The sequence below is a fragment of the Oreochromis aureus genome, linkage group 4, assembly GCF_013358895.1.
Source record: "Oreochromis aureus strain Israel breed Guangdong linkage group 4, ZZ_aureus, whole genome shotgun sequence".
Classification (NCBI taxonomy): Eukaryota; Metazoa; Chordata; class Actinopteri; order Cichliformes; family Cichlidae; genus Oreochromis; species Oreochromis aureus.
The window spans coordinates 33,514,994-33,541,899 of record NC_052945.1 but is presented as its reverse complement, the minus strand read 5'-3'; the positions used below and the strand labels follow the sequence as shown (position 1 = coordinate 33,541,899).

At 40.5% G+C, this 26,906-nt stretch overlaps 1 protein-coding gene across 1 annotated transcript in view; it reads right to left on the bottom strand.

Moving 5' to 3' along the window:
- Positions 1-18,562, bottom strand: part of igf2bp1 (insulin-like growth factor 2 mRNA binding protein 1) — a 44,871-nt gene extending 26,309 nt beyond the window's left edge. The window contains exons 1-2 of the mRNA XM_039611212.1: positions 17,793-18,562; positions 16,583-16,643 (exon numbers count right to left, since the gene is read on the bottom strand). Coding sequence (XP_039467146.1) covers positions 16,583-16,643; positions 17,793-17,967 — 236 coding nt within the window. The 5' untranslated portion in view covers positions 17,968-18,562. The remainder of the gene's footprint in view (positions 1-16,582; positions 16,644-17,792) is intronic.
- Between the last annotated feature and the right edge of the window lie 8,344 nt (positions 18,563-26,906).

The following is a 26,906-nucleotide window of genomic DNA, read 5'->3' as shown; positions in this document are numbered from 1 at the left end:
CAATTTAAGTCAAGTAAAGTTTGATCTAAAAATAAAAGAAAAACTCCTCACCCAGTTTTAACAAAATGACCTCTCCCTTTGTGTGCAAATATTATCCAGACTCAGATGTATAATTAAGTTTCTCGTGTACAAACTAAGTCATGCTTCATAAATCCAGGTGTAGAACAGTAAGCTGTAAACCGAACTTCAGCGAGTACGGTGGGGAAAAAGGAAAATTTCCTGCACACACAATGTTTTGCAGAGTGATACCTAATCGTCACCATGAAACACTTTTTAAAATATTTTTGTGAGACACGAGGGGAGCTTTCATTCCAACTTTATTTAAACCACTTGTCTTCACGTTGTATTTCATATAAACCTTATTTGGTAGCAAACAGCTACATCAGATTTAAGTGAATGAAAAGAATTAGTAAAAATACAAATTCATGTTGCAAATGTAACAAAAACCAGCTGCATTAATAGGGCAGTGTACTCAAAAATAAAATTAAAAAATAACAAAGATTTTTAAAACAATTTTAAAATGAATAAATATGCAGGAAAATACTAATTAAATAACTAACACAAATTAGAAAAGGCATAAACATCTTCTATACCATTATCACCGCTTTCTTTCATTTAAAAAATAATTTTAAGAGGGAAAAAAAAAAAAATCTCCTCCAAAAATGGTAATTTCAAAATGAAAGCCAGTCCAGTCAAGAACACAGACATGAAGATGGTAAACATTCATCATCAGAATACTCTAAAGTTTATGGCAGGAGTCTGGGCAGTGGCTGTCGTTATATCAACTGGTGCTCACTTAGTCTGAGTCTGCCGGCCGTTTCTCTGCTAACTCATTACCAACACCATGAAGATCATCTCTCTCATACACCTCGTCTGAGACTCATTCCCTAAGCTTCACCATCACATGCTGCTGAAATGCAGAGCCAATAAATACGCTCTCGTAGTGGCCATGCACATGGCAACTCTCCATCACCCTGACAGAGGAACTGAGGCCTGCTTGATTTAGTTTCAGAATAACAGACTACTCTGTTAGGACGACTCTGACCTGTGCAAACCCCTCAAACTGTCACAGTATCTTCTCGAAGGTTCTCACCCAACATCACAGCATACAACCGTGGCACCTCCTTCCACATACACACATGCCTCGGCATCACGTGAGCTAGTGCAGTGGATGTGATATGGCACACCCCCAGACTTGCACACACCCACTTCAGTGAAGGGAGGAGGGAGAGTGGCATAGCACACTTTTATTGCTGGGGGAGGGGTTTCCTCTTTCTTTCTCTCTCAGCCCTTCTCCTTCTTCCCTCTGCAGCTCATGTCTGCGCGAGTGTGCGTATGCATATGCACGGCCACACCGCATGCCTGTGTGTCAGACATGTGACCAGCAGGCATAGCTTCTATTTTAACTCTGAGAACGGCAGATTAAAAGGAGAAAGGAGAGGAAAGTTGACAGAAAGCAATCAAAATCTATAATGTAGCTCAGGAAAAAGCTTTATGTATTTCAGTTCATTTAACCTTCATTCGGAGGCAAAGCATTTAAAACTGAAGTAACATTTATACACAAGTTCCCACAAAGTGATGTCCAGAAACCCTCAGGGTTAAAAGTTCACCCAGATTTATGTGTCGACAGCAGGGCTCAAGCCACAGGATGATTCGATAAATCACAGCGTTGACACATCAAAAGCGTGATGATCACAAATCCCCACCGTCATCCTTTGGACAATGAAGCCTGGACTACTACTTCAAAATCTCTGCCCACTTCCCCTAACTGTCAGCCACGAGTTGCTGCTGCAGTTTAGAGCAATACTGCAGAAAACACTAGTGGATTTGACCAAATGTTGGCTTCTCTGAGTTCCTAAACCTACAGATGTACCAGCTTCTCTTGCAGGGACAGTTTTGGAGGACCTTTGGAATCACGTCTGTGGAAAGTTGAGTACTGGCTGAGCTGAGTACTACAGTTTAGTTATATGATAAATAGCAGTACAAGTAGTCATTCAGGCTGTATCCAGAAGGATTCTCCCACAGCAAGTAAAACACATCTGGTTCCCAGGATGGTTCCCAGTACTCCCAAACAGAACTAAACAAAGGATGCAGGACAGTGAAATCCCTGGTTGAGACTAATAATTCGTCAATAAGCCTTTACTTCGATTAATAAGAGTTTCAAAGTATCTCGGCTCTTCATTCCACTATTTATTAACATTTAGCATGATAAATACAAATACATGAACCGTGTCTTGGTCTCTTATCAGTCTCCAAGACTGATATTCAGACGTTAAACTGTTTGGCCAATCGCAGCTGTGATAGTGACACACAAAAGGTTTTCAGCTTTCCATCATGTCTTTAACCATTCATTTATGCACATTATTGGCCAAAATATTGGTTAGTGTCATCCCATTTGTTGATATTAGTCAACAAAAAAGTTTTGGTACAGAATTTCTGCACTGATACTGATTGCTGGATACCTAGGATAAATGTATATGTCGTAAACCTTGACACAGAATCACAATTTACACACACACACACACACACACACACACACACACACACACACACACACACACACACAAAAAAACCAATCCTTCTCCCAAGGACAATGGCTTTTGCTTTTGCTTGCTCTTTATTCCTTTCACTCCGAATGTGATGAACCTAGCACTCATGCAGATTCTCAGCAGTGGAAACTCAAGTCGCAGACAGTCAGACATAGTGAAGCCATGTTGGACAGAGTCAGTGGGTCACATTAAAAGAAAGAAAGGTTGCTAGTTTAGCTCAGTGGGTGACCATATGTCGTATTGATAGACAGAGTAGGCCCAGGTTCGAGTCCCACACACCCCTTTGCTGCACATCCCCCCCCCCCCCCCTCTCTGTTTTCCTGTCTATCCACACTGTCTCTATCCAATAAAGGCTAAAATGCAAAAAAAAAAAAAAAAAAAACTTTAGAAAAACCAAAACACTCAGAAATTTAAAAACCATCATTCTGAGTCTAAATATAGAGCATGCAGCCCGTCAACGTATTTTGCTGATCAAAGGTAAAAGACTTGCCTGCAACGCATTTATGTGGCACAAACATTCATCCAAAGAGAGCATTTCAACAACTTTTGCAAATTATGCTCAATTTCACACAGAAGTTAATCAAGTGAGAAAGCAGAAAGAGTGAAACTCTTTAACATCTTACAACATTCCAGGAATCACATGGTCCCTGACAAGCAAACACTTAAGTGACAGTGGAGAGGAAGAACGCCCTTTTAACAGGAAAAGGCCCCTCTCAGAACGAGGCACAGGTAAGGACACCCACTTACTGCGGCTGGTTGGTGGCAAGAGGAAATACAAGAAAGTGGCGTGCAGAAAAAACACTTTCAAATTAATGTTCAATTTTAAAAAGTTAAGAATCCTTAAATTAGTTACAGCCGAAGGGGGAGACCAATGGGAGCTCAATGCTTCAGTGGGGCTCAGTGGGTGAGCAGGCAACTATACTGCACATGGCTAGAGTGGTTCAAGTACAACCTGTGGCCCTTTGCTGCCTGTATTCCACATCTTCACTGCTCTACTATCAAATAAAGGCCAAAATGTCTAAAGAATCATTTAAAAAGAAGAAGAAGGAGAAAAAAAAACAGAGCAGACCACACATTAAGTTTAGTCTTCTATCAAAGGTTGAAAAAAAAAAAATAGAAAACCCAAAATCACATAATTCCTGAATTATGGAACTCACGAGTTCCATTATGGAAAAGTGGTGTAAATGTTCTGATTGGTTCCCCCACCGCCACCACCAAGGGAAATCCCATCACTACAAGATACTGAGAAGTGTTTAACACTTGGCAACAATCTTATTAAATGCATGTATTTGTCCCAAGTCCTCTGATTATTAATCAGTAGATCTTCTTCACTTTCCTGACATTTTAAATTTTCATTTTAATATTTAGACACTGAATTTTACGAGGGTCTGCAGACACAAGACTCTAAACTACTCACTCTCATGTGTGTTCTTACAGATATTTATTAAATAGGCAAGGCCCATTTTACATAATCAGATTATTTGACATGCTGCTACTAGTACTACTAGCCCTTGAAAACAGCTGTGAAATGACCTCTTACTGACAGCTGCATTTGGGAATTGCAGGATCTAACAGATGTATTGCTTAAATTATGAATTGTGGAAGGTGTGATACTTCAAAACAATTTAAAAATCCGCCATTTAATTGATTGTTTTATATCATTAGCATGTTTTGTTTTTTTTTTAAATTTGTTTCTACATCACTATTTTGCTTTCCAAAACACTTTGAGTGGCTGCAAACTTTTCTAGACAAATTAGACTAAAAATAAATGAAATTAAACCCTTTCAGCTTGAGCAGAGTTCCAATTAAAACACACCAGGTCTAATTTACTTTCAGTCTTTCTAATACAATTTTTTGCAGCACATAGGAAAGGATATCATATCATACAAAATAGTACCGGTATACATTTTTTCATGATATAAAAGTGTGATAGTGATATCGCTGCTATAGCAACACCGTGCTTTTATGCTCCCTAATGCAGATCAGCAAGAAAAGCCTGGGCATGTCTGAAAGCTTCATGTCAGCCACCGATGACGATTTAGTACCTAAAAGGAAGCTACTTCAAACACCTCCCAGGAAGCACTGCATTTTGCAAAATGTGTAGGAAAACTGATCCTAAAGATTGAAGCAGCAAGCACGTTTCACCAGAGGCAGAAACACATTAAGGTACAACCCGGCTACAAAGGAGGAGATGCTAGTAGGTGGTGATGTACGACCCAAATGTAAACAAATGACTCCACCGAGCGCTGCTGGAGCAATTGCTAGTTACACTAAACGTGATGGTTCACTTACGTTGTGTCACTGGATATAATGCTGTGTTGTGATAATGTTTGAGACTATATTACCCAAACCTAAAGAAATAAAATGCCCCCCACAAAAAAGCAAAAGATAAAGACAAATTGCATCAAGGCTGATGCCTCCGGTCTACAAACGTGTGTCCTGTCGGGTCCCTAATGGCCACGTTCTTTCTCATTACCGATGACAAAAATTTCAAGAATTCAGATCTAGTGGGCAATGGCGTTGGGCCCCAGCTCCCTCGGCTCCATCTGACAGACACGCACGCAAACACAGACGCGTTTTCATCCCCTTTAGGAACAGGTTTTTGTCACCTGTTGGTGATGAGCCAAAGTTTGTAAAAGGTCATAAAAAGCTACTAAAAATTCATTGATTGAAATAAAAAAAGTTAGGGAAATAATAAGAAAGAGTGTGCAGTTTGATTTAGATTAGGTGACCATTCTCAACATATTGTTTTACAGCAGCTGGGTAAATGTTTGAAAATTTTTAATTGAAGGACAAGGATTTTGTTTTTGTTTTGTTTGTTTGTTTTTTTTTAAAGTTTAGTTTTTTCCTCATAGACGTTTGATGTACGGATTCTATAAAACTAAAAGCATCCAAACTGTGCTGTAAAGTTATGGATTTCTACTCGTTGGTTTACGTAAAATCCACTTTGGTCGGGAGATTAAGTGAAGCTTTGTGCTCTTTGTCTGACTGTTTATACAAGAGGCCTGTTGTTCTCAGAAAACAGAAGCGGAAGTGGAGGAGCTGAAGGAAAATGTCTGCAATCAATGCAGTTCAGTTTCCTTGCATAAGCATGAAGGAAGACTTCCATTTCTGACCTGTTAGAAATACATGAAAGGGTCATTCGCCTTTGCAGATAACTGATCTCACGCTACAGTTCCCTTCGAAATCACAGTTCCTAATTAAAACAAATGTCGCTCCGATTGTTTTATGCAAAATTACAAAATTAAACTAGCTTTTGTATTTAAATGTTATTAATCAATTTCAACATGTAGGATTTTTGCAATTTTACAGCATTTTTGAACTGTGTTCTCTGTGGTGTCGCATTTTTATTTGTGTAACTGTGTCTGCTGTCAGGGTTAATGTTCACTGAGCTTTGTAACACCCTGAAATGATTGGGGTGAAAACACCAGCTCAAAATACATGACAGTGACTTACATCATGTAAAACATTATTTTAGTGCTTCCACATTCAACCAAAAGCTGAAAAATACGAATTTAATTTGCAGATTTCCACTCAATGTATAGAACAAATGCTTTAGCAACCTGGCTAGCCAATATTTGTAGGGAAGCTTCTGCTTTGCTAAAGAAACGCATTATCTGTATTGAAGGCATGTATTATATTTGGTCAGCACTGGTTTTGTGGCTTGTTTTTACTAGTTGGTAAAGTTTTAGCTTAGCTTTAGCTTTTCAGCCTAAGCAGTCAGCTTCTAAATATATATGTCATATAATAAATAAAAATTAAAAAGGTTAAAAAAAAAAAAAAACTATTGACATTATTGTCAGTCAATAACGGGCCATAGTACAATTTAAGCAATTCTTTACAGGACTGTAAAATCATTCAAAGAGAATAACTACGACATTCTTAACAACTACAGACTAGATGTACCAATCTTGTGACAGCATTGCTTCTATTTAACTCGACTTTTCTTTTCTGTTTTAATTTTCAGTTTATTGATTTTATTGCAATCTTTGTGAAATGGTAGTAATAGTTTTTACTCTTTTTTTATAAATAGAGCACAATTGTAATCATATGCAATATACAGCACTAACATTTTGGAGGAATAATAGGTGCAGTTCATACAACTCCAGTACCCGTTCGACCAAATTATGGGATTAAATGTGCACGTTTTAGTTTTTTAGAAAAAACTAAAAACAGCAAGTGACTAAGAATGGGGGGAAAAAAAATCTGTCCTATTTCATGCCATGACTGTGTGCAAGTGAAGCAGGACTCACGTATATATGCACACACACACACACACACACACACACACACACACACACACACACACACACACACACACACACACACGTAAACATGAGGGGCCCCATCTACCATGCAGACCCGACCCCTGGCCCCAACAACCCTCCTCCCTTTCCTACTTTCGTTGTCTTCTTTTCTTGATCACTCCTTCTTCCCCCAACCCCTTCAATGTGTGTGCACCAACTAATGTAGGGAGAGGACAGATGGTTTGAACCAGAGAGAAGAAACAATCAGAAAGATGGGGTGGAGGGGGGAGGTGGGGGTCTTCTTAAAGAGACAGATCTCATTTACCCCTTCACCTACATTACACGCGTGCCTCCACTGTCCTCATCCCTTCATTTTTACACGCTCTCCTCATCTTATTTTGGCTTGGGCCTTTGTAATTACATTCTACATTAATATTGTTCTTTAAGTTGAAATGTCTTTTCTCTCTTTTATAGACTTAGAAATGAAGAACCAGTGGTTAGCTAAGTTTCTTTTTTTGCCATTCAGAATAAGAAAGTAAAGGAAAATGCAAAAGGAAATGTTTTAAAGGCTTCAGCTCAACTAGCTGTTCAGTGCCATTCACGGTGACTACCTAACATCACTGTACAACTACTGCAGGATCAAACTTACACAGAAAAAAAGCGGGGGAGGTATGAGCCATTTCTCATTAAAAAAAACAAAAACAAAACAAACTTCCAAAATTCTATCAGTCATCTTAACATAAAACTAGCAGATAAAGACTCAGATTGACTTTGAAGTTGGTTGAGATGTAATTCTCTAATGTTTCGCTAGACATTTGTATTGTCAGGGCACAATCATTATGACATTATTGGCTTTTTTTCCCCTTTTTTCTTACATATTTAAATTTCGCTTAAGCTCACATGTAGCCATTTCTATTGCCCAAACTGCTCAGATAACACTGCTAATGCTGCTTCTTTCCTTTTGTTACATTTGAATTTAGAAACAAAACAAAAAAAATCTCTGACAATGCTCCACAGAAGATTTTAAGCAGTCATAGGCCAGGAAATAGACCAGTTCATATAATAGAATTGTGCATGTAGAAATTAAACTTTTTATAGTTGGCTCAGTACAGTTTGATTTTACAGAGTAAAAACTTTGAAATCGAAATACTTTGTTAAGCACGTCCTTGTGTTTGCACAAAACACCATTTCTGCATCTATGCTGACAGAAATAATAACTACATGGGATAAAAGCATTAAACAGCTCTGGCAACACAAACACCCATATGAAACAAAGCTTTTACACAGATAGGAAGACTTTCAGCATGAATATATACGACACCAGTTTGGCCCAAAAATGTAGACCAAGCGAAACCAGTTACTGCAAGAACTCAAATATCACAGTCATATCACACAATGCAAAATGATTTTACGTTGTCTGATTAGATCATTGATGCACTAATTAAAGTTAAAATAAAGCACAAACATTTTTATTCATTATTAGCTTTCATAATCAGTGATTAGATTTTCACAAAAATAAAAACAGATCATCAGTGTAATTCCATTACTTTATAGCAAATTATTGACTTCACTGCAGTTCCTATTATTTCAATGCAGTGAGCATCACCAAAACACTTCTATATTCACCTAAAAGAAAACAAAGAGCAGCGTTTTGTGTGCTTCTGTGTGACTACAGTGACCCTCAATGACTAAATACCCTCATTAATGTTTTGCTATTCTCACTGTAAAAGTAATGAAATACAGAACACACTGAAAACTGAACTTCCACAATACACCCAGTCTGGATGTTGGAATACTTTTCATAGAAGAGTGCAGACTGCACTAGATGCACACAACAGCAGCTCTGTGAAATGACATCTGACTTAATCAGCAAACGGAAAATTGTTTATACTGGTAGCTTCCATTTGTGTAAGACGGCAAATTACTAGTAGTAGTAGTATAGTAGTAGAAATTGCAGTACTGATGTATGTTAATACTGTTGCTGCCAAGTGGAGATGTTTTGTTTTTGTTTTTGTGGTTTTTTTGTAACTGTAGCTTCAATAATTTGCATTTCAGGAGCAGATTGTATCTATTGCAGGAAGAAATGAATTACACAAGTATGTGGGACATTATCTCCCTGCAGTAGAACAGAAGTATAAAACTGATGATGAATGCCAGTTAGAACAGTAAAATGATTATTCTTGTTTCTGTGAAGTTGTAACTGGCATAGACAAATGCTGGCCTTCATTTCCCTTCGCGTAGCTGCAGTTGAGTTGAGAAATCTATTCATGCCGTCTCAAAATTATCCACAGCTATTCTTTTAGTTTGAATGCACGGTTTACCTCTCAGTGCATCAACCACTGCAGAGCAGCAGCAGTAGCCTGTCTAATCAGATTACAACTGAGCTATCTCTCAAAACTGTGTGTCCAACATCCCCGAGCAATGCAGTTCAGCTGACATCAAAATTTAAACCACATTCATCCTCCTGCCTGTAACTCTCTCTGGATCCTTTTGGTTTGTCTGTCCGTCTGCTCCTCATTCTCTTACCCGGTCTCAGCTCTTGTGCAGACAGGGCTGAAATGGTTCGGGGATCACGGCCATATGCCAAAGGCAGAGCAAGAAGGAGAGGCAAAAAACAAGAGGGCGAAACGAACACACTGTACCAGAGAGTAACCAAAACAGCACAATGAAACCATGAACACGCTGAGCAGAGAGTGAGCGAGAGAGAGAGAGCAGAGAGCGAGGATAAAGTATAAAGTCAGAGCATGCATGTGGGTGAGCGAGGCACAGTGCTGCTACCAGACGATTGGTCGCACCCCTCTTGCTCCCTCCGCCCACTTGTCCCCTCCTCCTTTGCCAGCCATGAGAGAGGAAGAAATAAAACCACAGCTCGCCTCTCTCCTTCAACTCTGTGTACTGCTGTGTGAACGTGCTAGGCCCCCCCCCCCACTCCCCACACACACACACACACACACACACATCCAGTTCCTCACATGCATGATCGTTTGGGTGCATTTAAAGCTGCAGCACACTTTACATGGGGGAAAAGGAACACAGCTTCAGCTAGTGAAATTACACAGAGGGAAAAAAAACTAGAGCAAAGATTTACACACACTGCATACATTTCATAGCTAAGAAAAAACAAAGAAATCTGTTAAAAAAAACTTTAATGTTTCGATAGCATAGTGTTCACTGATATACAAGATCTATACTCCAACAACACTTTGTCAGCAGATATTCAGGTATCAGATATTTTAAACACTGCTTTTTATGAACAGTGTTCAACTGTGGTGCAAAACCTACAGCCCCATCACGTATGCAGGATTTTCTGGGCTTTCCGGTAGTTTACAAACTCATAACACACATTTTTGGACGCTAATGGAGTTATAAAATGTCACTAATTGATTCCTTCTCTGTACTCCATTCACTGCCCATACATTTTGTTGGAATCATGTAGAAAATATAACATTTGCATTCATGTACCTTAATGATCCAAATGTTGGAAAAACCATTCATTTATTTAAGGAGAAGAGAATACTGGCTGGTTTAGCAAACTTACCAACAAGGCTACAAATGACCAGTGATTCAACACCATGGAGGAAACTGGTAAACTTGCGCCATCCTGACATTTTGGATAATTTGGAAGAATAAAATTGGGATGTTTTACACAGTCATCATCTCTCGATGGGAAAGGGTCTGCTTAAGATGCATCCAGACTACTGGAAATACAACTTGTTAAATTTAGGAACTGCTTAAATAGAACGCGTCTGACCGGTGAAGAAGGCTAAGAAATGTCATAAAGTGTCCTGTTACTTCTGGCATAAAACCAATACAGCATTTCATACAAGCATAACAGTCAAACATGGTGGTGGAAGCATGATGACTATGACTGTTTTGCTGCTTTCAGGAGTTGGAATGACTTGTGGTAATTGATGGAACCATGAATTGTGCTCTCTATCAGAAAAATCATACAGGAGAATGTCCAGCAGTCAGATTGTGCCCTGAAGCTCAAGTCCGCTTCAGTTAAGCAGCACAGCAGTGATCTGCAACATACCAACAATTCCAGCTTTGACGAAAACTTTTTCACACCACTGCATGTTAGCTTCACCAAGAGATTCAAACTTTAAAAGCAGGTAGGACAAAGTCTGAGGCCATGGTTCTGAGCCAGAAAAGGATAGATTGCATGCTCTGGGTTCAGAACAACTTGCTTCCTCGAGGTTGAGCTTGGGTATCTCAGGGTCGTGTTCATGAGTGGGGAAAGAGTAGAACAGAAAATTGATTGACAGACTGGTGTCTGCAGGAGAGGCTGCACCAGTCTGTTGTGGTGAAGACACCAGCGTGATGGAGAAACTGTGGATTATGGCCACGGGCTGTGGGTAGTCACCAAGATTATGCATACAATGGCAAAAATTAACTTCCTCCAAGGGATGTCCAGATTCACCCTAATGAGCCCACAATGCTCACTGAACTGGTCGTGTTGCATGCAAACGGTGATGTCACCATAGCTCCATACCATTTATACCAGTGCTGAGGGCATGAGTACTAGTCCTGCAGTATTTCCCAAACAAATGTCAACACTCAGACAAAACAGTTTTTTTCCCCAGAAAATCATCTCTTTTCAAACTGTTGCAAGATCTCCCTCTAAAATGATGGTCACATGATCACACACTCATGTCTTCAAAAAAACTGAGGACTGCACAACCAGCCAACATGACACCAAAACGCAGCTTGCACTGCCGGAGGTGACATCGCTTTTAGTGTGCAGCAAAACTTGAGTGAAATGGGCCCATTAGAGATTGTTATGAGTGCTGTCACTTGGGAGGGGCTCATAGTAGAGCTACCGCTCATCCACAGTAAAAGGAGCCAGTTAAGGTAGTTCAGGCATCTAATTACGATGGCTTGAACGTTAGACGTCTGGGGCAGACTCAGGACATTCTGACTTTGGTCTTAACATCTCCCCAGAAGACCCGACACAGTGGCCAGGAAGAGGGATGTTTAAACGTTACAGGTCAGTGAGTTTGGGAATAACTAATGTGATGAAGACAACATCACCTAATGATGTACATACAAACTTTGAAAGACTTCTTAGACTTGTCAGAAGTAGAAGAGCAGTTTTGATCATAGGAACTGTTTTGTCCACTTCAGAGAAAAAAAACAACTAGAATGGGAAAGTGTTAAGATTTTTTTTTTTTTTTTGTCAAATCTAAAACCACCTCCTCGTCTTCACAGTCTGATTTGGACACTTCTTTAAATGCATGCTAAACAGTGCCCCATTAAACCAGGTAGCAGGTTTATTACAAAAGCATTTACAGCCAAGCTTGTTGTGGAAATTATTTTATATACGTCAAACTCAATTAAAAGAATGGACAAAAAAATTGTGCCTAAAATATCTAGAATATAGCTGTTGCATCCATTAAAGGACAAAAAGTGGGGGGGGACACAACGTGTACAGTAACTTCACTCAGCTGCTAAAAAAAAGCCAATACAAAATTTGTAACACCATTACATAAAGAGAGGAAATGACATTTCATAAGAAAAATGGAAGGATATCAGTATTTCAGAGGATATTCCCAGCCATGGGTTGGACTTTTAACTGCTAACACTGTGATGTTATTTGGATGTGATCTATCAGTCTGTCTATGGGTCGCAGGAAAACTGGAACGTCATCTTTTTCTCTTTTTGAGGTTTAAAGCAATTCAGTGAAAAATAATAATAATTATTGTTATTTTAAAAAAGATTCTTAAACAGTGAAACAATGACAGCAGATATGTTGGCATGCTTCATGTGCAGCAGTATTCAGGATTCCATGCATTTTTTTTCCCTTTTGAAGGAAATGCAAACAGAAACCTGTAACACATGAAGACTAATGCATGAAGAAAGTAGAACAGGTTGCAGCCTCCAATGCAATTTTTCCTGTTTTGAAATGAGCCAACATCATCATTTCTTTTTTGGCTACAAATGGCAAATGGAAAAATGGGTCGAGATTCAAAGGCGACTGGAATTAAATCCCACAATTATGAAATTACAAAATTTTGGTGTGCTGTGCATAATAGCCTCATGCAGCGGTAAAGGCGGGGTGCAAATCCTAGCACACTGAACGCTACAGATAACATTTTGGTGCCAAAGGTCACAGCTTACCAGAATCAGACACTAAACCCTGCCTCCATAACCAAGGACATGCAAAAATACTCCAAAGTGGGAATAATAATTATTATTATAATTGTTTTTAGCAACATGCTAATTATAGGTGAATTATGTTTATTCAAAATTCCAGTCTTTTTCTTTTTACTTTGTTTGTTGTTTATAGTTTTAGTGCAAGGAAGAAAAAGTCTTCAGTGGAAAATAAATAAATAACTGGTCTATTTTAAAGTACAATTGTTTGCATAAAACTGACCCAACAACTAAGTACTGGCCAATGACCTCTGTAAATACCATTATATTTCCTGATATCAGTCATCAGGGCTAATACCAATTGATAGTGATATTCTGCAAGTAGCCCATGCGAATGTTTAGAGGGAGCGTAATACAAAAATGTGAACTTGGCAGGAATGCCCCTAAAATCAAAAGCTAATTTTGATTTGTAGAATCAGTGTAAGACAATTATTACAAGACTCTAAAGACGTTAAAAAAACAAAAAAACAAAAACACTACCATAAATAAGCTAGCCTATAGTCTGTAGCAGCTCTCTCTGTGACATCCAACAAAACTTTTTATTTTATTTTATTTTATTTTTTTATGTGCCAGATTGCCATCAGAATTTTGCAGAGCATGGGTAACAGATAAAAAATGCACACACGCCCACACCTACCCATGCCATTTATATTTCAACTGGGTTTAACGGGATTTTTGGTGGGCGTCACCACTGATTTGCTTTACGCCAACAGTGAGCGTTCTATACATTTCCCCTCTCCAAAGAGGGAGGCTTGTTCTCTCTGAGAACCCACACACACAAAAACTCCCCTCCCTTCTCTTCCTGTAGCTATACAACCCCAGCTTTCCACCTCGCCAAACCCTCTGCAGCCTTACACAGTAACCAAACAGCTCTCTCTGAAACTTACAACTCGTCCATCTTTAACGTCCATATATACAAACGCAAAAGGTACCCGTTCAAAACACGTCAGGGGTCAGGGCAGCCAGGGCCAGCGCCCCCTGCGCCTAAAATGCATTTGGCACTGAGACTTGTGGAATCTAAAGAAGGAATTGAACCTTCATTCTTTTAGTTAAGGGACTGACACCCCCACCCCACCTCCTTCAAATAGCCCAAAGGGCTTGTTCCTTCAGAACAGCCGCCACTCCCACACAAACACACACACCCTCCTTGAGGTTCAGAAGCAACTGCAGGAGAGCAGTTTTAAGACGTTTAAACGTATATACTCTGGCAACTTTATTTTAAACACGAGTAGAAACGCAAGCACCCCTGAAAACTTTTAGTTCCACGTTAGAGTCACAATAAATGAGAAATATTCAAAACGGTATCAAAACAAGCAGCTTATTGAGTGAAAGTAGGTAAAAATAAAATATATGCTGGAATCTATTATTTTGAGTGTTTTTGCCCAAATGCGCACGTCGCCAGAAAACGCCTAATTCGTTGCCCCACAGTCTTTGTTTGACAACTGGAGGATTTTAAACATTTACAAAATAATTTCGTAAAATTAGCGTTTGCTCAAACAGCTTGCACACGCTTGGATGCTGGAGATGAGCAGATGTTTTTCATAAATATTTAAACGCGATCATTTTGCGACATAATTTGGATAATTTAGCTCTGGCTGACGGACTGCACGAACAGCCATTTTAAGATAGGGCTTCCACAAATACAGTTTTCCGTCATATTAACACTTTTCTAATTTTTTTAATTTATTTAAATTGAAAAGAAAAGCACACACACACACACACACACACAGGAACACGTGATGTAGGCCACGGGGCGACCCGGGCGCTGACGAGACCCAAAGTGACACACTGTGAAAGAAAGAAAAAAAGAATAAGGAGCAATCTGTACAGTGGCTGCTTCCTTCAAGGCTTCGCCATTTTGCCCTCCATGCCTGACGTGGTGCAACTCCTCTTTGCGTGGACGCACCACGTGTTGTGAAGTCACGAAGGGCCACAAGCTCGTCCCCCTACTCACAAATCACCTTTATCATTATGGTTCTTTAAGATGATCACAGTCAAGGTCTGGGACTCTTCACGCACCCGCTAAGACATGTGAAGGCATTACAGCCTACAGCCATGTTAGCTCTGCGTGTAAGGCGAGTTTGGCAATAATTGACCACACTCGGCCCCACTCATCCACACAAAGACCACGCTGCTGGGATGTGTGCCACAGCCATGTTGCAACGTTTTTACTCTGCTTTCGTGGCGCAGGGCGGGCGCCCCAAAAGCCAGCTCTATTTGAAATATTTGGCCTGTTTCATACAAAACCACGCGAATAGCGATTACGCCAAATCGTAGCATTTATTAAAAGCCAACAAGTGTGGAAATGGGGTGGAATCTTCTACGTTTCCTGGCCATTTTGGCTCATAGTGAATACACACACACATACATACATACACACACACATACATACATACATAAGCACACATGTGACTAAATGGCGGAACATGGAGAACTGTGCTCACCTCGTATCTGTGCCAAAGGTTACGGGCATAAATGATGGGCTATAAGAGAATTGCATAGTGTTGTTTGAATGAAGCAGGTCAAATGAGCACAATGGACACCAGTTAGAGCTACTACTGAACCGCAGAAATTTCATTGACACTCACCCAATTACAAAGAAGCCAAAGCTACAGGTACACTATCAGGCTGCCACTTAAATGTGTCCGAGTTGGCATGAAGCAAAAGGCATTTAAATGTGAAATATTCACACCCAGTACCTATTCTGGGTTAAAACGAGCATTATATATTTAAAAAGAAATACTACAATTAATAAACAGTACCGCTGTGTTTTTAAATGGAAAGATGTGTAATTAATTTAACATAAAATTAACAGCTCCATTAAATCACAATTTCCTCGTCAAATACCTTCTAAAAGAAACCTATAAACGAAATAAAATAATCAACACACCGTATTTCCGTCACAACTCACAGTATCATTAAAAACTGATTTCTTTTCAGAGTTTGAACGTTAAACCGAAGAGTTTTAATAAAAGCAAAAAGCTTGGGAATAATGTGTACAAGCGAATATTATCCATGCATACATTAAAGCACTGAAAGGTTGTCCAACACGTGAAACCACACCACGTATACATTTCTAAAATACATATATGCCAGTGTATTTTTTAAATCGTGTTAAAGAAATTGTGCAGTGACTGTAGTATAAGGAAAGAGTAACTACATAAAAGGCTGGGCCTAGAGCATATAGTAAACCACAGGACGTGCTCACATCAACACTGTGACTTTACGAAGAACCTATATCTACGTGCTTGTTGAGCTCACTCTAAAAACACAGCAGCGTTTTAAAAGGACGAGTAAAAATCCAACCACACTGCACAGAACGGCAGGCACCTAGCTAAAGCTGTCACAGTTCAGCTCCACAGCAATGGCCGACAAAGTTGAGGGTCTACGCTACACTCCCACACCAACAAACACAGCCAAGCTAGCCACTGCTAGCCTCACAATGGCTTTTAACGTCAAGTGGGCGCAAGGGCAGATATCTGTGTCCCACTAATAGCAAATCATTCAGTGAACTCGTTGTTTTCACTTATTACATGGCAGAAAGACCCACATAAGGTGATGCAACACATGAAAGGTTTTTTCCCCCTTTTCTTTTTGAGAGAGGAGGGGGAGGGGTGATACAAGTGCTCAATGTACCTTTGCTTCTTGGGGACGGAGTGCTCGACCTCAATACGTTTCCCATGAAGTTCCACTTTACCTGAAAAAAGGAAAACTGGTTCAGAACAAAGTGTGGCTAAATGCTAACTGTGTACTAGCTGTAAAGGCCTACGAAGGGAATCTACTGTATTCAGGGAACACAGCTAAAGTGTGGGTTGCCTTGCGGTTCACTTATTCCCAATTAAACCTGGTGATCGTTCAAGCGCTCATGAAAAGTACTAAAAAGCAGCTGTGTTGAAAGTGCTCAAAACATGCCTTAAAAGTCAGGGAGCAAGTGAATAGTGTACATCACGTCACTTTCCGTCTTATAATGCACTGCTTGAATCCCTCAGAAATACCAAGCGATAACTATACGTTTATCAGTTTAACTCTGAGTGGCAGTTAAAAGGTTTCAAGCCCACATGGTTGTAGTGTGAGAGGGTTGTTTGGAGAGTTTGGTGAGGGTTCAGGAAGGATCAGAGAGAGCTGACTGGCATGGCGACCTTGCCTCCTCACGTTACATGTGTAGGAAACCATGAGAAATGGGCCACAGAGCTGTCGCCACGCAGGAAAGCGAGCTGCACCATACCGGGGTAGGTTTGTGTAAATTCTGGGTTGGTCTGAGGCCAGGTTTGGTAAGGGCTAATTTATTTGTTTCTGCCTTTGTCATAGTGGACTCCCGGCTTAAAGGGGGAGGGGAAGCAGCAAGGCTTCATCCTATATCACAAGAGAGTAGGCTACTCTATCCAGTGCTAGGGGTGCAAGATATCAAAACGCCTACCAGAAGCACACATTAGCTTGAAATGCACGTGCCATAATTAGCACAGTACTGTTAGAATCTCCTTTGATAAATTACAACGGTATCAAGGAAAGCTTCGCCAACGGCTGTGTTTTACAGTATAGCTTTACACTACGTGCGTCCCTCCCCCTGCAAAAGTTGAATGGCTCCCGTGGGTGTGTAGCTTTCCACACACTATTATTCCTTATGCTAACACCAATAAAATAATTTCAGGAATTTATTTATTTTTTAATCTCGCGTGGAGCCTCGGGAGGCGAACGGACAATAAAACTGGGATACACCGCTGAAGGTGAGCATGCAACCGGGGCTGTGCGCCGGCGTCTACCGCTTCCCTATATATAGAATGAATGAAATTAAAGGTGGAAATAAGAGAAGGCTTTTTTTGGTGACTTGTAGTCCACCTTAACTCACCAGAAAATGTCTCGATAGCCTTCATGGCCCAGTGATCGTCCGGACAATCCACAAACGCATAGCCGGTTTTCATTAGAAACTGTCCGGTGTATGGGATCTTGTGTTCGTCAAAGGTTTTTCCTAAGTCCTCGGCAGTCACGCTTTCGCCTAGATTCCCAATGTATAGCTTGTGCATTGTGGAAATTGTTTTCCCGAGCCCAAAAAAGAAAACAAAAAATAAAGCCCAAAATAACTAAGATTGGAGCCAGCAAAAAGTTTCTGCTGAATGTGCTAATAGCGCAACAAGATATTGTCACACTTGCCACTCAAACAGAAAGTGTAAATCACGCTAGAGGACAAAAGTACGAAATAAATTTGAATTCACGATCACAAATTCAAATAAAAAAAAATGTAAAAAAGTATAATCAGGTGGTAAGGTTGAATATTGCTGTAAATCCAGTTGAATAAGTGGAGCAGGAGAAGAAATGAAATCCCCTGACTTGCAGCCGGCCCCAACAGACGAATAAAGCAGCAGCCTATAGCCTCTATCGCGCTGTGGAGGAGGTGGGTTGGACTGGGTGTATTCTGATGATGGGTCTATGGCAGAAGAGTGGGAAAAACTATGGCGGGATCAGATCGGGAGAAATGTTTTCCTCTCTCTCCGCCTCTCTCTCTAGTTTTCTATCCTTCCCTCTTTCGGCGATCCGCCTGCTGCCGGCAGAGGGGTGACGCCGCCCCTCGTCCACTCCAATTCACGGGGGTTTTTTTCGGTTTTTTTTTTTTTTTTGAGAGAGAGAGAGGAAACCACGTGGTGTAGTTGGAGTAGGTAAGCAAGGAGGAAGGGAGGGGGCATCCCCCTCTCATCCCAGGGTATTCACCAGATGAGCGCGTATGTGCGCGCGCATGGTAACACAAGCTGAGACTCCCAATTCCGTGCTGTCCTCCCTCCGTGCCGTACAGTAGTGGACAACAGTACAGTTTGCGTGTTTTCCTGAGGGGTGGGGGTATGCATCACGATGTAGATGTAGACACCCGCGCTTAATGCGGGCGAATATGGAGAATTGCAGCTAAAAGCTGATAGTGGACAGCGTGTGAGCGTCTACTTTGTTGGTATTTATTTTGTTTGGGGGGTTATTTTCCTCCACTCTTCAGTCTAGTGGAAGGCCTCGGTGGCCATAGCCGTTTCACATTTAAATAACAAGGCGCCGCCCGCTCACTTTACTGCGTAGCACCCCCACCCCTGTTGTTGCTGTTCCCGCCCTCTGGATGGATATGATTTGTGCTAAAGTTAAAGAAGTTGTCCTTGTGACGTTACATAAATGACCTATGGTGAACCCATGGTGGCTGTCAAACAGTGGAACGGGGCCTCCATTTTGTTTCAGGGGCCACAAGTGTGCTGTAGTTGGAACTTGGAGGAAACCCATCTCCTCGTTTTCATACGTTGTCGCCAACGTCCTTTTCCCCACCAACTGGAACAATGTGTCAGCCATGGCGTCGATGCAGTGCCACCAGGCTACAATCTCGGAGATGACGTCTCGCTTTAAACACTTTACTGTGTGTTGTAGTTTCCCTGTGAGGTCATGGCTCCCAACAGGCGATACCCAGAGTTAACGTACAGCGGGAACATGGCGCGCTAGCTTCTTCTCCAGCAATTTCTGCACATTTCTCGGTGTGGGGCGCACAGGAAGTGATACCATGGAGAAGTCGCTCGCTACGCTTCACACACACACACCGCGTGCCCCTCTGGGTGGGTGTCTGCTCAAAATGGAGGCAGTGCGTGATGCAGGCCTGCCTCTCCCCCACTCACTCATCACGCTGGAGTTTGGCTGCGGATATCGGCTCCGTGCTCTCCAGGTTGTGCCAGTCTCGTCTCATGGTTTTCTAATTTTGACGAGCTTGGACTTGGCTTTTAAAGGGGCCCCTTTTCTCTGTGCACTAGGTTTGGACTTTTTAGCCATACTGCACACGCCCGGGGGGATACGTGGCACTCTGGTGAGGCTCGCTTTAGTTAGAAAATGGCTTCCACTCACAAAATGGATCCAAACCCTCAAAGAGAAATGGAGCTCTCGCCAGTAGCTTTTGAATCATCAGGAGTGTTTTGTTTTTTACAGGGGAAGACATTAAATCTGAAAAGCACATCACCCCCCCCCCCCTTTTTTTTTTTTCAAACTAGGCCTACTGGCTGTATTTTGTAACAATATATTTAACAACAATATATTTAATATATTTAATTTGTCCACTTTTTCCTCAGTGTCGTTTGACATTTAGTTTAGGTGTAGTTTAGTACAGCCATGGTTAAATACTTCTGCACTAACATATTCCTTTCAGGAATCAACAAATTTGTCACCAGTTTTAATTCAGTCAGATTAAGTCCACGACTGCAGTCTTAATCACAGACAAACATCAGTCACAACAACCATTTATTGGAGTTTAGCTGAATTTAAAAACAAATGTTAAAGTGCTCAGTGTGCTTAGTGCCTTAGTTCACCTTAACTCAGCAGGAAACGTCACAATAGCCTTGGTGGGGTTTTGTCCTGAGATGGATAAGGCACAAAGGACACCTCCACCCAACCCCCACTTGTCCATTAAAGCCTCAGCTGTGATTAAGACCAGGAACTAAAACGTGGCTGTTTAAGATTCAAACATAATCTCGTGTTTTTGTTGTGTACCGTTAAAACAGACACCTTTACGCTTTATGGAAATTATTTTTTTAAACAGAATTGTTTGTTTGGCTGACGAGGTGAACATTGTTTTTATGAAGTCAAACCTCTAAAATCCAAATTTTCATTGTGTCAGAGTTAAAATATACTTTTTTTTTAGTGTGTGGGGGGTTGTTACACTGTCTAGATAACTCTCAGCCGTCTCAGAGCGTCTGTCCTCTGTATTCAGTTTTCCATGAAAACTGTAATAGTGTCCTCCTGTGCTTACCTGGAGCTGAACCATCTAAATGAAAATGTGAGTAATTAGGTTGATGAAGTTTGCTGCTAACCACCAGATTCCTCCTACAAATCAACAAATGCCTTCCTTTGTACTCTGAAACTTTCTACAAACTGTATCACAAGACCCTGTCTGCAGTTACTCTTCCGTGTGTGTGTTTGTTGGAGGCAGAAGGGTTGATGGGCGGAGGTCAAATGCAGTAGAGGAACTGCAGGAGGAGGGGAACAGGCTAAGGAAATGTGAATGAGTAAATGTCTTCTGTTATTTCCTGCCACACTTGTAATGTGAGATCACTGCATTGCAGGTGATACAGTTGTTCTTCAAAATCACCCGGATGGACAAATGATGATGTTTGATTTTTGGAACTAACTTTGTGAAGACACAACTCAGAAACAGCCTGTCTGTATGAAACATTCTGCCCTCCAACCACATTCCAGTGGAAGTTCAGTTAGCTGCTGTGTGTCCATGATCGTCAGCAGCCGGCAAAAGACGAATTTCTGCCAGAGCTGAACCATCGCAGGAACCTCGTTCCACTTTGAACTGAAAGTTAAGATCATTTTTATTCAGAACGTTCTCTAATTACATTAATTACAACCTTTTAAGCGTGAGGTGAAAATACAAATTATTTTAATCTACTCACTGTTAAAAATCAAAACCATCAGTGTGTGTGTCTATGAAAGGCCACTCTGTGCCACTGAGCTACAACCCCAGCCTAACAAATGTGCACGGGCCTAAAAGCTGCAGGTAAAGTGTTTGTTAGAGATGCAGTAACACGCTGTTGTCTCAGTGTTTTCATGGAAGCCTGAGGAGCAACCAGAGCAGCCCTTCAATGAGTGATGCTGTCAGAATAAGGCAAGAAGTAAGAACATGGTTATTACTGTACACACACCAACCTCTGATACTGCATGAAGGCTTCAGTTTGCTGCAGAATCCACAAAATGAAGTTTTTATTCATCACTTAAAAAAACAAAATACACAATCACTGTTCTGAGAGGCTGCGAGGGCGTTTATGTCCAAAAAGTTTAAGAAGAAAAGTCGGACCTCTCGTCTTCTTCTTTGTGCCGGTATTAGGCCCAGTGCTCCTCCTTGCAGAGCCTGCAGGTAGGAAACATCTCGTGTTACTTCAGCATCTTTGTGGAGAAAACGTGAAAAACAAAAAGACAAACAACAAGCTGAGAGGAACAGTCCTCATTACTGTAATGATGAGTTTGCTCAGGCAGGAAAAGTCAGGAGAAGAGAGGAGACCTTGTTCAAAATCAAATAATGAGGTCTGAGCTTTTATTTATTTATTTATTTATTTGCCTTTCTTCAGAAATGAGCAACAGAGTTTGACAGCAGATTCCCATTTTCTCTACAAAGTCAGCTAAATATGCTATGAAACATTTTTGCTATTCAATGTAAAGAGAGCACTCCCGTCTTTCATTCAAACTGTATAATAGTCATTTTGTTTATGTCACGTTTGAAGAGTTTCAGTTATGCTTCTTCCACCACTTCCTTCTTAGTGCCCTCTCTCTGGGTTGCACAGAGCAAACATGCATGTCAGTCATGTGTTACTGCTCTTCCTGTCTGCAGTTCAAAACACATCTATGCAGATGATCTCCATGCTATCTGCTGCACACGCAGAGCCGATGGAGGATGTGCTGCTGCTGCTGGATTAATGAGCTCCACCATCAGTGTGCACAGCCTGTACGTTAGTCCTGTTCATCTCGGCCTTTCTCCCCATTACTTCTTCCCCATATTGCTTTTTCATAATTATGACCTCAGACTTATTTTCCAGCTGCTCTGACCTCTGGCCTCGTTGCTGTTTGCTGTTGGCTGATTGGGACCATTACAGTGTAGGAAAGTAAGTCATGTGACCTGCTGGACAGCGAAGAGTCTTAATATGTAAATGTGGAAGTACCAGCATTCACACTCTGCACTGTTTGTGTGCACACAGTGGAGTGTAAGTATCTGCTCCATGTGCTTAAACAGCACAGATTTCTTCAGTGTAGTGAAAGCGATACAGATGTGAGCCAAGAGGCAGTTGTTTCGTTCCAGATGTGCCTCTGCCACCTGCCAACACCTCTGTAATCTGGTCCAGAAACAAATGTTTGCACCTTTAAATATTTGTTTCTGACTGATCTATTCTGATTAGAATGCTTTATAATATCAGAAAATTAGAAATGAGAAAATGAAACAAGCATTCCGATGTTGGACGTTTAATCTGAAACTCCAGAGTAACTAAAGCACTCACAGAAATGAAAATGGGGGAAAGTACACTTTTTTAAATCCTTAGCACTAAAGTTGAGTACATAGTTATTTTCCACTGCTTCTATGAAGACCTGCTCTGGTGTTTTCATTTTTCTGCAGCAGCCTCAGAAGCGATCAGACAGAAAGGATATTTTGAAAGGACTTCGATGACCACTGGGCTCCCATCGTGACCGAAAGCTCCTCATCGGCTGCTAAATGGACCTGGAGGAAACATCCCTCTGCCAGTATTGTTTGCTTCAAGTTTTACCACAAGCACTGAGGGAGAAAAGAGACAAACAAATCAGCTGTATATATTTCTTTGCTATGTTGGTTTTTTCTATTTTAAAAAACAGTAGGTAGAAATGTAAGTAATGAAAAGTACTCAAGCAGAGTAGAGTCTGCATGTTTTTAAAAAGATGTTTGATGAAACGTGACAGGAATGTGAAAAAGGCTTCAGGGGAACTCCTGGAAAATGTATAAAATGGGAAAGAAGGAGAAAGTGTCATTTATAACCTCATCACTTCTTGTTTTAATTTGATCGGTTTTAAGGAAGACAAAAATGACCACAGGAACACTTTTACTTCCTTAGTATTGCTGTAGATTTGATATATATGTGACTGTTCTGTGTGCAGTCAGACAAACAAAAAGTAAAAGTTGTTGAAAGCTACAAATAAAACAGAAAGGAGGAAACTGTCCTGAATGTCTCCTCGTGTTTTGAAGAGATCCACGTGGAACTGTGGAAAAAACAGTTTGAAGTTTTTCCTCTCATCAACTTATTTAGGAATGTTTCACGTTTTAGATCTGGAAGAAAATTTATGTTTTGTTTGTCTGCCTTGTTTTTGCAGTATCATTCAGTGGTGAAGGCCTCGTCCATGTTTTGAGATCCAACTATTTAAATTTTTGCTGTATCTGTGGATTTACCTAATAAAAAAAAATCTTGAAATCCCAGCAGGGTGGAATTGTCAAACCACATTCCTGGAGGAACCAGGACATTTGTTTAACTTTTTATTGTATTGTCTCTTTGCTCACTGGTCAGTGTAAAAAGAATGGAGAACAGGTCTTATTAGAAAGATACAACAATAAATGGTCAAAGAAAAACTACCAACCTGAGCTTATTGCAACCAAGTAAAAGTTCCACAAAAAAGTTGGGAAAAATTTATGCTCATGTTGAATAAAATGAGCCCGAATACACGTTTTCATTTACTAACTAGTATTGACAAAAAGGATAAATTCGAAGCTTTTTGGTCAATATTTACTCCACAAACCTTGTTTTTTAAACGTGTGTGTGTGTGTGTGTGTGTGTCATACAGATCATTTATAGTTCAGTCTCAGGAATCATTTCTACAACGTTTGATTTGTAGCGTGATGTTGCTGTCAATCTGATGCTTGTGGTTTTTGTCAAACATGGCAGACTTGATTATGAAAAAAACTACATATTTTTATCTGCCCAAATTGTGCAAAATAACTAAAAATTAATATTTCAATATTCAGCGATACTGAAATAATATTTTGAAATTCTCACAATAGCAGGCTGTCAGTGTTTGCTTCCGTTTTTGGAGGTCGAATGTTAACTTTCAAACATGTTTAGGATTTTAAAACCAAATGAAACATCTTATGACACAATACTCTCACTTCCTGTGTCGACATGGAAACAGGATGTGCTGCCTGCCACTAAGAGAAGGATCATCATCGGGAGGATGACAAATCCTTTGTGTTCGAGTGAAATCCTGTTTCTTCGTTTCAAGGAAAAACAAACGCATGTATAATTATGTGGTAATGTGCAACTGATTTTATACAGGGCTGCAAACAAGCTGTGAAGAACAGAAACATGTATGTATGCGTACATACAAACGTATGCAAGTGTATTTGAAACTTTACGGAAATAATAAGTGAAATGACTGAAGATGCTGTGCATATGTCAAAGCAAGATTTACAGCAAACACTGTATTATCTGTGCACGGGGGACTGAATAAAGACTATTTCGTTGTGGAATGAATGAAAAATACAGACCTGTGCGTGCACACCGGAGCTGAAACACATCTGCACCGTGTGTATGTCTCACTGATGTCTGATGATGAAACTGTGGTAAAGTTTTTCTTGTTACCCGGCGGCTTTTTCCTGGGAAGTGTGCAGCTGCTATAAGCGATGTGAAGGATTGTATTTGTACAACCGAGCAGAGTGAGCTTTACAGAGCTGCAGAGTCAAACAGAAAGTTTTTCGGGAAAAGATTGTACAGAGGAAAACAGACGCGCATCAAACCCCAAAGTTAATGCAACTTAACTAACTTCGTTAAAGCTGAATGGGAAGCCGTGTGAATTCATGAGTAAACAGGATGTTGCCTGAGAGCACTTCACTGAAGCCTTTTCCACGTTTCTCGGGACAAAAAGGAACTCAAACGGGAAAACGAATTTCTACGTGAAATGAGATGAAAGCATTGATCACGAATCACAGCTCCGTGTGAATTAGCACGATCAAAAGCATCGCTTGTGTCCAAAACAGATGCAGCTCCACATTTTTACGATGAAACAACTAACTGCCTTTGGTCAAATAAAAAGAGACAAGGCTGGTTAGATTTTAGTTCATGTGAAATAGGTTAAACAGAGGGGAAAATGCGCGTTGATTTCAATCTTTTTCATTTAAGATGTGGAGTCCTCGTGCATCTCGGATCCTAGATCAAACAGCGTGTTGTCATTATGGTCGCACAGGATTGGATGACCGAATTAAAAAAAAAGAAGAAGAAGAAGGGACTTTAACTGTTTGTGTATCGGACTCACCGGCTACGACCTCGATCAGAATAATAGTCTAATATCCCTCACGCGGTGGACAACGAGAAGACCCGGGGGCGAGACCTTTGAGCAAGCACACTAAATGGAGAGACGGGGGCTCCACTCTGAAGAACCCGCTGATTTGAAGAAACAAAAAAGCCATGACGACTGAATTACCCTGTCCACTGAAAACGAGGCGGGATAACGTAATAAGAACAATTTCATGAACGGAAATGGGCGTTTTTATTGAGCTGTAAACTCCTTGGAGTGGGCTATTGTTTGAAAATGTTGTGTTTACAAATAGCATGAAGTAGCATCAAGATTTAGAAGTCAGAAAAGAAAGCAGCACATGGATGTAGGCGGAACTATGTACTCTCTAAAACTGTTAGTCTTAGTTCAACTTCCTTTTTATCCTTATAAATCCTTTAGACAAGAATCTTCCCGCCTCATATGCTGTACGAACATTTCATTTTATTTTTTTAATCTCACACTGCCGCATTTAAATCTTGTCAATGAAGCCTAAAATGACATTAGCTTTGTGTTCTGCTTGTGATTTGAGGTTGCAAAGTAAAACAGCCCACAGTAAATTTGCCTGCATGCGGCTTCTGTCCTCTTCTCCGGCCTATTACCGCCACCAAGCGGCTGACTCAGGCCGCTGCACCGTGTCGTTAGGCCTGAAAGAGGAAGTCGAGGCCTTCAGCCGGGAGGCCTGTCGAGACGCAACAGTCTCAACCAAGTAACGCAGAAACGTAATTATTAGCCTGAAACAAAGTACTTAAAAAAAAACTTTTTTCTTCGTAAAACATATTTAAATAATGACTTTTGACTTTTTCATTTTTTTTAAACGGCCCTTTTCGGCGGTCATGTTTCTTCGTTATTAAACGGATTACTTATAGAAAAATTATCTAGATTATTATCACGCATTAAATAAGATTGTTTTATAGCATTTATAATATTTAATTTGTAACAACCAACTTATATTCAACGCACATTTCGATTTTTTATTAAACAAACAAAGAAAAACACGTTTTTGAGTCGTTTAACGCAACAACACAGCTGCTAGTATTACACGCCCTGGTTCGTACATCATTGGCTGTCGGGGTCAGGTATGGCACACCGGTCTGTAGGTAAGTCAGCGAAAAGGGGACAATTTGGAGCCGTTTATACACGGGAGTCGGATCCACCGAGGCCCACACACGCTGAA